Source organism: Rhinatrema bivittatum, chromosome 13 (genome assembly GCF_901001135.1).
Source record: "Rhinatrema bivittatum chromosome 13, aRhiBiv1.1, whole genome shotgun sequence".
In the NCBI taxonomy this organism is placed as follows: Eukaryota; Metazoa; Chordata; class Amphibia; order Gymnophiona; family Rhinatrematidae; genus Rhinatrema; species Rhinatrema bivittatum.
In genome coordinates, this window is record NC_042627.1 from 9,423,525 (window position 1) to 9,438,982 (window position 15,458).

General features: G+C 40.1%; 1 protein-coding gene across 4 annotated transcripts in view; it reads right to left on the reverse strand.

Annotated features, from left to right (window-relative positions):
* Positions 1-15,458, reverse strand: part of SCAPER (S-phase cyclin A associated protein in the ER) — a 440,399-nt gene that overhangs the window by 330,335 nt on the left and 94,606 nt on the right. For 2 of the 4 annotated variants that reach the window (XM_029575228.1, XM_029575227.1), the window contains exons 10-14: positions 8,435-8,605; positions 6,325-6,400; positions 5,951-5,992; positions 5,246-5,363; positions 1,105-1,216 (exon numbers count right to left, since the gene is read on the reverse strand). In XM_029575228.1, coding sequence (XP_029431088.1) covers positions 1,105-1,216; positions 5,246-5,363; positions 5,951-5,992; positions 6,325-6,400; positions 8,435-8,605 — 519 coding nt within the window. The remainder of the gene's footprint in view (positions 1-1,104; positions 1,217-5,245; positions 5,364-5,950; positions 5,993-6,324; positions 6,401-8,434; positions 8,606-15,458) is intronic. The other 2 variants (XM_029575230.1, XM_029575229.1) reach the window with 1 other exon arrangement.

Consider the following 15,458-nt stretch of genomic DNA (forward strand, 5'->3'; position numbering starts at 1 on the left):
CCTCGTATTTAGATGTGAAATCACCTTTTCACGTTTCACCGGAGTGCCTAGTCCTGCTATATTCCACGTTGTAAACTTCCTCTTACTTCCCATCTTGTCTACGGAGATAAATTGTACCCAAATTTTTCCCCTTCATTCATTTAATGGAAACACTCTTCCCTCGCTTGGCTTCGGGCATTGATGAATATATGTATCTCTCCTTAAAATTTCCTATAATTTTGAAATTTGATGATTTATGCTCCCTTATAACATCTTGGATCCCTTTACATTCCTTAATTATTTTACCTCTGTAATTACAAGAGTTTTGTTTTGATTAATCTTCTTAGACCATATTAATGGAGTATGATATATATTTTTTCTTTTTATTTCTTGAAAGTGTTGTAAAATTCTAACTCCATGTTTAATTAATGAAAATCAATAAATAAGAAATAAAAAAAAAAAAAGTGCCATGTGGTTGTGTTACAAAAGATCAGCCTCATGAACACCTTTTCTTTTATATAATTTTCTAAAGAGAAATCCTATACAAATAAGATAAAAAGTAGAACTTCCCATTCATGCCCTACATAATTACCACTCCTTCAGTGGAAAGGAAGCTTATAAACAAGTGGCCATGGTATAAAGTGATAATGGGGTAGGCTCCAGAATAAAATACAAAAATAATTCTTTTCAATGAGAGGGTGAGGGGATTCATGGAAGCAGCGGCGGACTCACGATGTCGGACCGGCCTGGGTATTCGCCGCCCAGGACACGTCACATGGTCTGCCGAGCGCGGCTCTATCACAGCCGCGCACAGCAGACCACGTGACTGGAGCGATCGGCCCACCGGGGGATGCCCGATCCCCCGATAGGCCAATCCGCCCCTGCATGGAAGAGCATCCCAGTAGACTTCAAGGAGGCAAAAGCAGTAAAAGAATTAAAAAAAGGCATGTGTTAAACACAATGGCCTCCTAGTTGCGAAGAAGTGCAGGGGAAAGCAAGAGATCAACTGGGGTTGACAACATCAGGAAGTTGAACAGAGAGGATGGACCTTACAGTCCTGATCTGCCATCATATTCTATGTTTAAAGGTTAAAGAGCTACACAATGAAGACAGCAGAAAACTTACCCGCTCTAATAATTTTTGAAGCTTTAGTGTTTTTTCCTCACGCAATTTTTCTCTTAACTGTTGAGCTTTCAGCTGCTTTTCTTCATGTTTCTTTTTTGATTCTGCAATTGTTCTTTAAAATATCAAAAATAAATAGTTACACCAAAACAACCATAAATCCAAATAAAAGAAATATACTGAAAGAGCTTTTAGATTTAAATCTACAAGCAGTACTCCAACCCATTAACTATATGAGAGCTCAATCACTTGTAAACAGCACTAGATTCTTATAACTTGCAAATATTTACAAAAAAAAATGCATACATTATTTTTTACTCTCTTCTCCTAGTTTATCTCTGACCCCAGAGCTGGATCCAGTAAATCAGATATGGCTCAGACCTAAAGCTTACCCATTAATTATCACCTCTACTAAGCTCAGGGCAAGAAGAGAAGCAGGAATACATATTAAAAGAGAAACTATTTCTTATGTAATTCCTAAGTTGATAGACCTGGATAAAGGCACCTGGATCCACACCTTGAAACACAGTCTCTTAGAGTTAAATCTTCCCATGTTAGCAATTCATCAGCTGAGCCAGCACCATTTTCAGGGCTCAAGACACAGCGGGAGGCCTTAGGGAAGGCTTAAACTGAAGCAGACCCTGCATAAAGCATGGTACGTGCCAACTGCACTTAGATGAACTCTAACGGAGTTGGTTTTCAAGCCAGCCTCCGATAGGTGTAGAAGGTAATGAAGTAGTTTTTGTGAGGTGCAGGAGAACGGATTTAGAGCCTTCTCCTCACACCACACGGAAAACCTCCTCCACTTTCTCATGGAAGGCTTTCTAGAAGCCACTAGGACCAGAAACACATCTTCTGAAAGATCAAGCGGCTGCAGAATCAGCCTCTCAACATCCAGGCTGTGAGTGACAGGGACTGGAAGTTGGGATGCCGCAGCTTGCCCTGATCTTGTGTGATGAGATCTGGGGAAGTCCCCAGACTGATCAGTCTCTGGATGTACAACTCCTGAAACAGTGGAAACCAAATCTGCCTCAGCCAATGAGGGGCTATGAGTATCATGGTCCTCTTGAAGCTTCAGGAGAGTCTTCGTCACCAGAGGAATCAGAGGATACATGTACAGAGGACCCCTGCCCCAATGGAGAGCAAAAGCCTCCGAGGCTGGCTCGCTGTCTGACCTGGACAGAGAGCAGAACTGATTCATCTTTCTGTTGCAGGGGGGATGTGAACAAGTCCATGTCTGGATTCCCCCAAAGGCAGAGGATTTGATTCGCCACCCCCTGGTCCAGCCACCAGAACCTGAGGGCTCAACCTGAGGGGGAGGTGGCCAGGCCAGGAAGATGATTCTGGTGCCAGGACAATCCTGTCCTGCACAAGCCTGATCCATCTGGGTCCACCCCTGCTCCTGCTCTGGGAGTTATCAAAATACCTGCAGCCATGTCAAAACAGGGAGCAGCTGTTTGCCCAAAGGCAGAAGCTTGCAGGCACTCTCACTATTTTCGGAGAGCTAAGAAAGGGAAAGCAGTGTGACGTTTTTCATTTCATTTTTCTTCTATAGATCCTAAGGTTGTGAACAGGAAGAGTGAAAGTTTCCCAGTGTAGCAGAAGTGAAGTCTCACTCTTACACGTTTTCTCATGAAAGAAGAGATTCCTATTTTTTTATTTAGCTCAAGTGAGTTATTTATGCAGAAGTTCTCATACTGATTTTTATAGGAAAAATTCTGGTGCCAGAAAAGTGTTACACAATTTGGGAAGGAAAAAGGAGTCAGTGCCAACTAGGTGCAGAAAAAGAGTAGGAGAGGAGTATGTACCCATGCAGTACTCAACTCACAGGGGACAGGAGAAATTGTCCAGCCAAGAAGCAGGACAGCCATTGGAATTCAGGCATAAATGTAGAGAAAATCCCACCATCTGACTTTAGAAAATCCTGCAAGAGGATCCGCAGAATGTGTGGCATTTAATTGTGCAAAATGGAAAAAGTAAATGTATTATTGTCACAACTGAAGAAGTTTTATTTTACTAAAGTTTACTGTTGGAACATCATCCAGAGTGTGAAGACTATTTCTTCTAGTCCTAGAGTAAAATCCTAAAAGTAAATGTCTTCCCTCCCTCTACTCAGGAACAAATCTGCCTCCAGAGCCCCCCTTTACAGTGAGGACACAGGAAGGGGGCTACATATTAATAAAGGACCTAATAAAATGGATATTGCTTAGCAGTTATCTAAAGACCACAGGTTTTTAATAAAAGAAACAAGATTTCATTTTGCAAATTCCACCTCACAGTTTCAATAAGGCAAAGGTGCACCAATTCAGTAAAATAAGTGAGCTGGCTATTTAACAAAGCTTTTTCTTTGCTCTGTTCATGTTTGTGCCTGATATTCAGCGCTGGCCGGTTAAGTAACTTAGCAGGATAAGACTTATCTGGCTAAACTGCAAGGGTTATTCAGCGGCATGGCTATGCCGCTGAACAACTGCGATCAAGGCGCTACTTAGCCAGACAAGTTAAATCTGGAAAAGTTAAATCAGCTCTATGGCTAATCTAATTTATCCAATTAAGTTAACCGGATATGTAGTACCCACCAGATCTGCCCACTGCCCACCCACAAAGTGGCTGGCTAAATGATAGCTGGATAAGTGATTTTCAGCAGACTGCTAAATAGCCAAATAAGTCCTACTTACCCGGCTATTCAGCGCTAAACATGCTTTCAATATCATGCCCGTTTCATTTCTTGTTGATCTTCTATTGATTATTAGAGTGTCCTCCTTTATTTTAAAGATTTTAGCTATCTGAGGATTTTGTTGTATATGTTTTTACTTCATTATTGTAATATAATGTATTATTTGCGTCTGTATTTATTACATATTTTATTTAATGTTATTTTATTGGTTATTACAATTTAAAACATTTATAACCCACCTATTTCAGTGTTTGCTGATACAAAATGGCTCACAATAAGTACGTACAATTATAACATCACTAAAATAAATCATAATCCCGATATTAAGATATACATATTTAAATCAAGTACACATACTTCATAACAATATCAAACCTGCCCAATACCCAATCCCATCTCCTTCTTGCACATAACTAAACTGTCTGACGGTACAATTCTGAACAATCCTGACCAGCTCTTTACAAATAATAAACTACACATTGCAAACAGAAATTCCGACTTAGCCAGATAAATGGAGGATTTGAAAATCCCACTATGCTGACTGTCTCTGAGAAAGCTGGATAACAGTGTAGTAAGGCTGACATTGGGGTGGTTCACTCCCATTATCTTCCACCAGTCACTATCCTTGCTGCTGCATTTTGCAACAATTAAAGGTGAATTTTAAAAGTCCGACTTACGTGTTAATTAGGGGATGCACGGATATGTCAGGCTCGCACGTGCTAAGCAGATTTTAAAAGCTGCTAAAATACTCGCATATCTTTCGGAGCAAGCACATCTTGGAAGTTTTCAAACAGGGACAAGGCATCGGTGTGGTGTGGGCATTTCAGGACATCAACCGGAGATTTGCACGAAAATACTTACGCGATCCGGCGCACGCAGAGGCCCCCTACCGTGTAACTTTACTTCTGCTATGGATGACGTGCAAGTTAAAGAAAATAATAAAAATAAACAGATCTGCGGGGTTTTAAGTTCGGGGCTATCTGGGAGCAGTGAAGGCTATCAAACTATGAGGGGGGGTTGGAGGACCTCTCGCTCAACTGGAGGAACTGGGGACAAACTGGTAAAACTGAGAATGGCGTCAGTGCGCACGCCTTTTAAAAATCCTCTATTTACGCAGTAGAAGCGGGATTTGTGTGTGCCCACTTAAAATTTGGTGCACATGTGCATGCAGCCAGGCTATTTTATAACACATGCGCATGTTATAAAACGGTCGCATCTCTGGCCATGGGCCGAGGTACGTGCACCAATACGCGCCCCCGTGCCAGTTTGAAAGTTACTGTCAGAGTCTCATTAGTCTTATTGGTAAAGTAACATAAATAGCATTGCACGATAGAGTGAAGGATTTGCCTGACCCTATCTGGCTAAAAATCAAGAATAAAATACTTTATTGGCATATGCTGCACATTGCTATGATCAACAGATTATAAAAAGTAGATTACAAAAGTTGTAAATAAAAAAAAATTATTTCACCTTTTACGAGAAGGGGAAGAAAGTTTTTCATGCATGTGAATCCCATGTCCTGGGGGACGAGCAGGTTCTTCTTCCACGATATCACCCCACGACGTATTCTGGCGCCATGATTCACGAGCTACAAACCGGTAAGAAAACAATTATTTTGTAAATGTTATCTTTAATAGAACAAAATATATGCAATGAAAAACTAAATTTAGTGATATCTTCTCTATAAATACTTAAGCATCCATCGTGATATTGTATCTTAATTCTGTGTGTTACCGGTGTACCCCAAGGTGCTCGAGATCCAATCAGGCCTTAATGGTCCAGGTGAGTTTTACATGTGAGATATTCATAGGCTAAAAACTTTATTCTACACAGACTGTGGGATTCTAACTATTTCTTAATTAGGACATTATAAGAGGTGGCAGACAGACTACCATTAATGGCCCACCTGTGGATGATTCAGATCATCAGAAGACATGAAATAAGAAATGAGTGCTCCAAATCAAAGCTCTACTAAAAAGCAGCTGAAGAACAGAAACCAGGATATCACCATGCATATGAGAGAAGACCAAAGGAGATTTTAAAAATCCCATCTTTAATTTGAAAAGTGATAACATCCAGAAGTCAGTTGACCCCAGCCATCAGCATTACAGCTTGTATTATTTGGTTGAGCTTCAATGCTTTCCAAATACTGCAAAAAAACTGAATTATCTTTACCTGTTTCAGTTTCTTCCTGTGTGGACAAGGATTTCCTGGTTTCTGGTCAGGAAAGAGACAGAAGAGGGGAAAAAAGAGACTAAAAAATTCATAGCACCTTTTAAAAGAATCAAGGCTAATCCCAATGTAATATTTAGATTTCACTTTTACCGTCCCTCTATGCATAAATGTTTTAAGTGATGCTACTTTCCACACCAGATACAAAACACTTTAATCTATCTCAGTAAGCATATTTTGATTAAGAAATAAGACAAGCACACAATATTAGCTATCTACTAGTATTTTTAGTCAACTGTACAAATTAATACATTTAAAAGTTATTTATATTGCTTTTCCCTTGTGTTTAAATGTGTGTCTGAACCCACACAACTTACCTTCATAATCTGCCAGAACATCGCTCCAGTCCAAAGACATGCCGCAGAAAGAAATGCTTCCACTGCTCATGCTAGCCTAATATAGTGCCAAAGAAATAAAAACAAGGTTTAATGTCTTTTTATATGGTCAAGGCTAATCTAAAAATGAAACCAACACAAAGAATACAAATTCCAAATATCTACACCTTCTCTTAGTTAGTCAGTCTCTCTGTAAATATTTCCGATTCAAAAGAAAAATAAAATCAGAAAAGAGTAACCTCTACCTAACTCTTATCGGCCAGGCAACCAATAGACTATTATTTTATTTGATGTCTAAAGGCTGCAGTTCATCTAATATTTCCTTTTTTTATTTTGCTGAGTCTACTCTATTTTTTACAGAAGGAGCAAAGAAAAGCTGACAATATTAAACAATGCAATATGCAAACCATGTCATGATAAAAATAAGACAGAAAGATAAGAGATACGAAGATCTTTTTTGATTTTGAAAGAGAAAGAAAGGAAATAATTCTTTCTACGTCATTTCATAGCCCCTAATATGAGATGCAGGAATTGCAAAGAAATATATTAACAAACACATTTTCCCAAAAAGTAAAATACTAGTGTGATTTAGGAGTTTTATAGTGTAAGCTCATTATATTCTTAACTACTTGCTTTACCACATGACTTCAAACTTTAAAGAACTGCATTGAACTAAATTCAGTGTAAAACACAGATCAAAGGACAACAAAAGGCAAACAGCAATCACGTTGTCTTTCTTTATGCTGCAGAGTAATTACATTCTGTTTTACCATTCCTTCTCAGTACTGTTCTACTGTTCTACCACCATAATGATTCATATGCTATGGGTTCTCTAGTCTTGCTAAAATGGATTCACAGGGACAGAAGTCAGCATATTGCATTTTATCTTCAGATCAACCACAATGCTAGTGTGCCCCTTTCAGTAAGAAGCTTTCTGCTATCAGGACTTTTCTATGGCCCCTTCCTACATGCATTATCTGCCTTTATAAATTAACTGGTGTGAAGGGGTATACACAAGAAAACCCCAGAATACTAAAGGGTCTGGTCTGGTCCAGCTTAAGCCTTAGACAACAGGGAATTGTGGTCCAGGTGGAGCCTGCTGGGAGGATGTATATCTAGCCAGGCCCAGAAAGGAATAGGTCCTGGGAATGAGAGAACCTAGAGAAGGCCCAGTTCAAGAGATCTTAAATGTTATTCTACGTTTTTGTTTATTAACTGCAAAGGTATGCAGAGCTGTTTTCTTTTTCATTGTGGGTTAAGAAAGTGCATGAAAACACAGCCAGAGCCTAGCCTGCATCTATTCTCTGGCCATTCCGACAGCACACAGTGCCGTACTGGTCTATTATTTTTGTCTGACATTATAAATTCTTTAGTGCATGCATTTTAATAGTAACTTCCATAATAGCACTGGAAGTACCAGAAGCAATTAAGAGGTTACCTCATTCCCAGCAAGGGTTTTTGTGCTCCGGGTGGAGTGCCGGGTAGTGAATATACTTTATACTGGTTGCGGGTGGGTAAAGGGTGGGGGAGCAAGGGCAGCAGGTGTGGGGGTATTAAAAAATTTTAACAACATGGGGAAGAAGGGGTAGGATGATCTGCTATCCCCACCCCCAACAAATTTTATTTTTTAATGGAGTTTTATGGAGGGTTGGCACTGCTCGGCCCATTGGGACCAATTTAAATATCGTTGAAGATATCTTGCCAAGTAGCAGGTTTTCCGGCCACACTATTCCAGATAACAGGCTATATTCAAACATAATCAGTTAGGTTTTTTAAGTTCTCCAGCTACAACTTTAGTTGAGTTTATTCAGCGGGATGATTATCCCGCTGAATATCTGGGATACGTTATCTGGTATTTTAGCTGGATAACTTGTCTGCTCACCAGCTTACTGAATATTGGCCTCTAGGTAACTGGGATAAAGTAAATATCACATTTCTAACAAAAAAAAACCCCACAACATTATGGCATTTTCCGTAGCGGCACTAATATTATTGAATCAGCTCAAGAAAATATAAAACTATAAAATCATAAGCCACGTGCAGTTACAAATATGAGAACATGCTTGTCTATGAATCATCAGTATGCACTCACCGAGAAGTCGCTCTCATTGTCAGTCTCAATATTAATGTCATTGTTTTCCTCTGCTTCAATCTCTCTGGTTAACTGCTCCTCTTCTGCAATAGCACTAGCAATGGCTTCTTCATTTGCTTTTTCTAGACGATCTGCTAGCTCTTCTTTTTTAGCCAGGACTTCTGCCATGGACTATACAGAAAAAAATAAACCCAAAATATATAAATTTTCAGCAAAACACAGCACAAAACTTTTAGCAAAAACAGAACAACATATAAACTTCAAACATTTTTGAGGCAACCGGCTTCTCAAGTCATGCTACCTTTAAAAGCATGCATTTTTAAATAAGTGAGAAGACAGGCTCCGGTCATACTAATGTTCACACAATGTGCTTTACAAATTAAAACATTCAAGAACATGCAGATTAACTTCACAGAGTATTACAAAGGCATTACTATATTCACCAAAGTAATAAATGACAAGGCACAGCCGGAGGATATCTGTGGCATTATGCATTAGCAATACAGCAGTCATTCAGAAACATATTTTAAAGAATAATTTCGATGCAGACAACCAATGTGCTGGTAATGTTAAAATTCTTTCCAGCAAGTCTACAACAATAAACCTTTCCTTCTAAGGAGAAAATAAGTGTTAAAATTAATATTTGAATAGTGTGCACCAGAAACTATCTAGTAGTTTTCCAATATCCTGCTGGGCCCTATTAAGGAGCCTAAACCACCAGCAGAAGGTTAAAGGGCGAAGAGCTTCAAGACCGTAAGTAAAATGTATTAATGCAAAAAGCTATCTGATATTTCTCATGTAGAAGTGAGAAAACGGGGTCTTTTGTCACCATGTCAGATTATTAGATGCACCGATCTGGAGTCTAAACAATGAAGTAATTATCTAAAGCCACCCATAGAGGCGCCCCAGCGGGAAAATACAAACCAAAGCCTTTTTGACCTTGAGTTAGATAAAATTCCCTACAGAGATATTTATCTTTATGCTTTAAGCAGACCTTAATATTTAAGCCCAAAATCTGTCAAGAAAATGTTAAAGTTAGCAAATGTTCTATTTTGCATCCCTCCTTTGTTAACCTTTTAAACCATGATGCACAGAGAAGTAAAGGCAAAGTAGTAGGAAAAGAAAATTGCACTGCCAGCCAAAAAAGACCTGTCAGAGAAAACTGTCTTCCATTCATCCATCTGTAGAAGAGGCTTGTGCTGGATGCTGTCTCTCTCTTAATATAGTAACATAATGAATGTTGACAGATAAAGACCAAAATGATTCATCTAGTATGCCCAGTAAGCTTTTTGTTTTTAATTTTTTTTTTAAGGGAGTTACAACTACTGCTCTGTACAAGCTACCCCTAAATTACTAACCAGCAAATTAAAAAAAAAAAAAATCCACCTCTCTGGGTCTCATTTCGATCCCTCCCTTCGCCCACAAAAACCACTTAAAGACCTCACTGGCCTTCAGGCTCTACCCTAGCCCTTACCCATTCCGGGTCAGGAATGATCTCCAGTCCCTCCTGCTCCTCCATTCCATTCCATTATGTTGTGTGGCAGTATTGCAAATCTAAGACATGGTGTTCTAGGTTCTGGCCGTACACACACACACACACACAGAATATATTGAGGGCCTTGCCCGTACTCCCACAGGCATACTTCGGGGCTAATTCTCAAGAAAGAGGGAGATAACCGAGGGGCTTCTCCGATACATAAACAAACATGTACACATACACTGAGTCAGTAAACCAAGATCCAGGTATTAGATGGAAAATTTATTTCAGCACTTACTAAGCAAGAGGATAACACCACAAATGGTTAACAGCAAGCACTGGAGAGGTGATTGCAAACAAATAGTAGTAATAACTAGAAAAGTATTAAAAGATACATATAAAGATAGCAAATCTTACATTCTTAATGACAGATAAAATGGGCCCAAGAATAAATCCGTTCAGCTCCGGAAGTCTGAAATACGTTACAGCGACACTGCTGCTCTCACAGCTCTGCTCACTTTTATCCTGACTTCCTTGAAGCTGGAGCACAGTCCCCTTCCCTCCTACTGTCTTTATCATAATCCAGCACATCTGCTTGATACTGTCTGGTGTTTACCTCCACCCCAAGCTACTCCCAGGTTTCTGGTCTGACCTTGGGCTAACAGTTCTCATGGTTTCAACACACAAGCATTTTAAGTATCTGCATAGCCTTTAGAAGAATAACAGCTTTTAGTTCGCAGAGACATCTAGAGAGGACTCTCTAAAAATAACATCATTTGCAAGAGGTGTTATAGACATCTTCATTCTCTGCAGCCTTTCTTGTACCTGAGAGTTCTTTCACTAACTTAACGGGCCGATACAGTACAGTGCGCTCCGGCGGAGCGCATTGGTAACCCACGTTTGGACGCGTGTTTTCGACGCGCTAGCTTTACCCCTTATTCAGTAAGGGGTTGAAAACACGCGTCCAACCCCCCGAAACTAATAGCGCCCGCAACATGCAAATGCATGTTGATGGCCCTATTAGTTATTCCCGTGCGATTCACTAAGTAAAATGTGCAGCCAAGCCACACATTTTACTTACAGAAATTAACACCTACCCAAAGGATGACTCTTGCTGGTCATCAATTTTGCCGGCGTCCGGTTTCCGAACCCATGGCTGTCAGCAGGTTTGAGAACCGACGCCTGCAAAATTGAGCATCGGTTGTCAAACCCGCCGACAGCCGCTGCTCCTGTCAAAAAAGAGGCGCTAGGGACGCGTGTCCCTAGCGCCTCTTTTTACCGCGGGTCCTCATTTAAATACTGAATCGCACACACAGGAGAGTGGCCTGTGTGCACACTGGGAGAGCGGTCTCTTGCCCACTCTCCCGTGACTTTTACTGAATCAGCCCGTGAGGTGGCTAATTGTGGCCAGCAAGAGACCAGCAAGAGGCGTGGTCATTGTTAAAAAAATACCATCCTAGAAGCACAGTCCAGATGTATTCCACACACTAAGAAAGGTAGAAGGAATGCAAAACGATTCCCAGCATGGAGAAAAGGTGAAAGAGCCTATTTTAGCCAAAAGATCTTCATTCAAAAATTGGAAGAAGGATCCTGCAGAAGAAAATAGGATAATGCATAAGCATTGGCAAGTTAAATGTAAGACATTGATAAGACAGGCTAAGAGAGAATTTGAAAAGAAGTTGGCCGTAGAGGCAGAAACTCAGTGTAAAAACATTTTAAAATATATCCGAAGTAGAAAGCCTGCAAGGGAGTCATTTGGACCATTAGATGATCGAGGGGTTAAAGGGGCACTAAGAAAAGGTAAGGCCATCGTGGAAAGATTAAACAATTTCTTTGCTTTGATGTTTACCGAAGAGGATGTTAGGTTTTCATGGGTAATGATTCAGATGGACTGAACCAAATCACAGTAAACCTAGAAGATGAGATAGGCCTGACTGACAAACTGAAGAGTAGTAAATCACCTGGATCGGATGGTATGCACCCCAGGGTTCTGAAGTAACTAAAAAATGAAATTTCAGATCTATTAGTAAAATGTGTAACCTATTTTAAAATCATCCATTGTACCTGAAGACTGGAGGGTGGCTAATGTAACCCCAATATTTAAAAAGTGCTCCAGGGGTGATACGGGAATCTACAGACCGGTTAGCCTGACTTCAGTGCCAGGAAAAATAGTGGAAAGTGTTCTATGCATCAAAATCACAGAACATATAGAAAGACATGGTTTAATGGAGCAAAGATAGCATGGCTTTACCCAAGTCAAGTTTTGCCTCACAAATCTGCTTCACTTTTTTGAAGGGGGTCAATAAACATGTAGATAAAGGTGAACCGGTAGATTGAGTGTATTTGGATTTTCAGAAGGCATATGACAAAGTTCCTCGTGAGAGGCTTCTAGGAAAAGTAAAAAGACACGGGATAGGTGGCGATGTCCTTTCGTGGATTACAAACTGGTTAAAAGACAGGAAACAGAGAGTAGGATTAAATGGACATTTTTTTCAGTGGAGGGGGCTGGGCAGTTGAATGCCTCAGGGATCAGTACTGGGACCCGTGCTTTTCAATATATTTATAAATGATCTGGAAAGGAATATGATGAGTGAGGTAATCAAATTTGCAGATGATACAAAATTATTCAGAATAGTTAAATCACAAGCGGATTGTGATAAATTGCAGGAGGACCTTGTGAGAATGGAAAATTGGGCATCGAAATGGTAGATGAAATTTCATGTGGATAAATGCAAAAGGGAAAAATAACCCATGCTATAGTTACATGTTAGGTTCTATATTAGGAGCTACCACCTAGGAAACAGATCTAGGCGTCATAGTGGATAATACATTGAAATAGTCGGCTCAGTTTACTGCGACAGTCAAAAAACAATGTTAGGAATTATTAGGAAGGGACTGGTGAATAAAACGGAAAATGTCATAATGCCTCTGTATCGCTCCATGGTGAGACCGCACCTTGAATACTGTGTACAATTCTGGTCTCCGTATCTCAAAAAAGATATAGTTGAGATGGAGAAGGTACAGAGAAGGGCAACCAAAATGATAAAGGGGATGGAACAGCTCCCCTATGAGGAAAGACTAAAGAGGTTAGGACTGTTCAGCTTGGAGAAGAGATGGCTGAGGGGGGATATGATAGAGGTGTTTAAAATCATGAGAGGTCTAGAACAGGTAAATGTAAATCGGTTATTCTTTCGGATAATAGAAGGACTAGGGGGCACTCCATGAAATTAGCATGTAGCACATTTAAAACTAATCGGAGAAAGTTCTTTTTCACTCAACGTACAATTAAAGTCTGGAATTTGTTGCCAGGGGATGTGGTTAGTGCAGTTAGTGTAGCTGTGTTTAAAAAAGGTTTGGATAAGTTCTTGGAAGAGAAGACCATTACCTGCTATTAATCAAGCTGACTTAGAAAATGGCCACTGCTATTACTAGCATCAGTAGCATGGGATAGACTTCGTTTTTGGGTACTTGCCAGGTTCTTATGGCCTGGATTGGCCACTGTTGGAAACAGGATCCTGGGCTTGATGGACCCTTGGTCTGACCCAGTATGGCATGTTCTTATGTTCTTAACACCGAACACACAGGGTGGTTGGGTGGGTGGGGAGAAGAAATCTAGGTATTGGATTAAGTATGGAAACCAATGAGGGAAAAACAACAAAAACTGATGGAAAAGAGCAATATCCTACAAGTGATCTAGCTCTTATTACTGGCAGTTGGGATATCTGTGAAAGTGTGAAATTTGCAGTAACGGACCACATGCATGGGTGCCACAAGTAACCACAGGTGCCTCTGTATCTGCAGCCTGGAAGGAGGATTATCAGGGTGCACTTGGGAGAAGTGGAGGGATCTCTTCACCTCAGCCTGCAGCCTGTCCGACCAGTGGCTATGTCAGCACCACTCCTTCCTGCCATCACAGGTTTGTGTGGGTCGAAACACTCTCTCTTCTCCTGCACCAAGAAGTGGAGGTAGCCCATTGAAGGGCTTTCTCCTGGAGGGGGGGCTGCAGTTCAGGAGGGAAGGAGGAAAGGAAGATAAAAGACTCGAGCTGTGGCTAGCCTGGCCTTTTTCCTTCCTCACGGATGTCAGGCAGGTTGCTGTGGGCTCCTTGTGACCTTGGGCAAGTCACTTTACCCTCCACTGCCTCAGGTACAAACTTAGATTTTAAGCCCTCTGGGGATAGGGAAATACCTACAGTACCTGAATGTAAACAGATGTGATATCTCAGATCGAATGTCGGTATATAAAAATAATAAATAAATAAATAAACAAAAATTTATTGACATTGATCTTATAGGTAGTTATGCTTAAATCAGGGGTAGTTATGCTTAAATCAGCTATATTTTGTGTCATTTATGCATTTATTTTCACATTTATTAGTCCTGTGGGAGTACTGAGAGAAGAGGATTACCTTTCTGGTGGCTGGAAAGAATCAGTAAGTACTACTTGGAGAAATTTTTAAAACTTATAAGTACTGGGGAGAAGTAAACTATTGGGATATATTATTTTGTGTGTTCATTTATTTATTTATTTAAAGTCTTTTATATACCGGGGTATAGCAAGCTGCCTTCACTCCGGTTTACATTTTAACAACTCATTACAAATAATAGACTGTACACAACTGAGTGGCTTATTAACAGAAATCCTAATAACATTCAAAGAACAAGCAACATAAACAGATTAAACATAGGTCGTGCAGAGTGCAAGAAGTGTACAATAGATTGCAAAAAAAGTACTTGATACATATGTTACAGAATGACATGAGATATTTGGGATACTCTTTCTAGGGTAGAGTTAGGAAAGGAACGGGAGGATTATATCTCGGGGATCATGTGTTCATGTGTTTTGTTTTAAATAGGTAGTCAGAAAGTCAGGCATCAAACAGAAGTTTTTGTGTTTGTATTAAAAAAAAGTAGCCAGAAGAAAGAAATAAGCTAGAAGCAGTGTATGCCTAAGTAAAAAGATTGAAAAATGTTCAGTTATTCACCTTGGAAAGGTGTTAAAGTAGTGTGATTGATTTGATTAGGTACTAACATTTGTTAATCAGGACAGCAGTGAGTCACTCAGGACAACTAACTATAGTGTAAATCTCCAAAGGTATTGTTATGAACTAATTTATCTTAGAAGCACAAGATATTTTGCAAGGGAAGAGCTCAGTAAGCCACAATTCAGTGGGAGCACTGAGAGGAGAGGACCACCTTGCTGGTGGCTGGAAAGAATCAGTAAGTACTACTTGGAGAAATTTTTAAAACGTATAAGGTACTGGGGAGAAGTAAACTATTGGGGTATATTATTTAGTGTATTCATGTGTTTTGTTTTAAATAGGTAGTCAGAAAGTCAGGCAACAAACAGTTTATGTGTTTTTGGAGGAAGAAGGTCTCATGATCGGAAAGCATCAACCTGGTGCAGCAGGAAATGATCCTGTAGCAAGGACCTGCTCTCCAGGTGGTGCATCATCCTCTCGCACTGAGGAAATCTCTCCCAGGGCTTCTACCAAAGAGGGAAGGGTTAGGTCGGCCATCATAGTTGGTGATTTGATTATTAGGAATG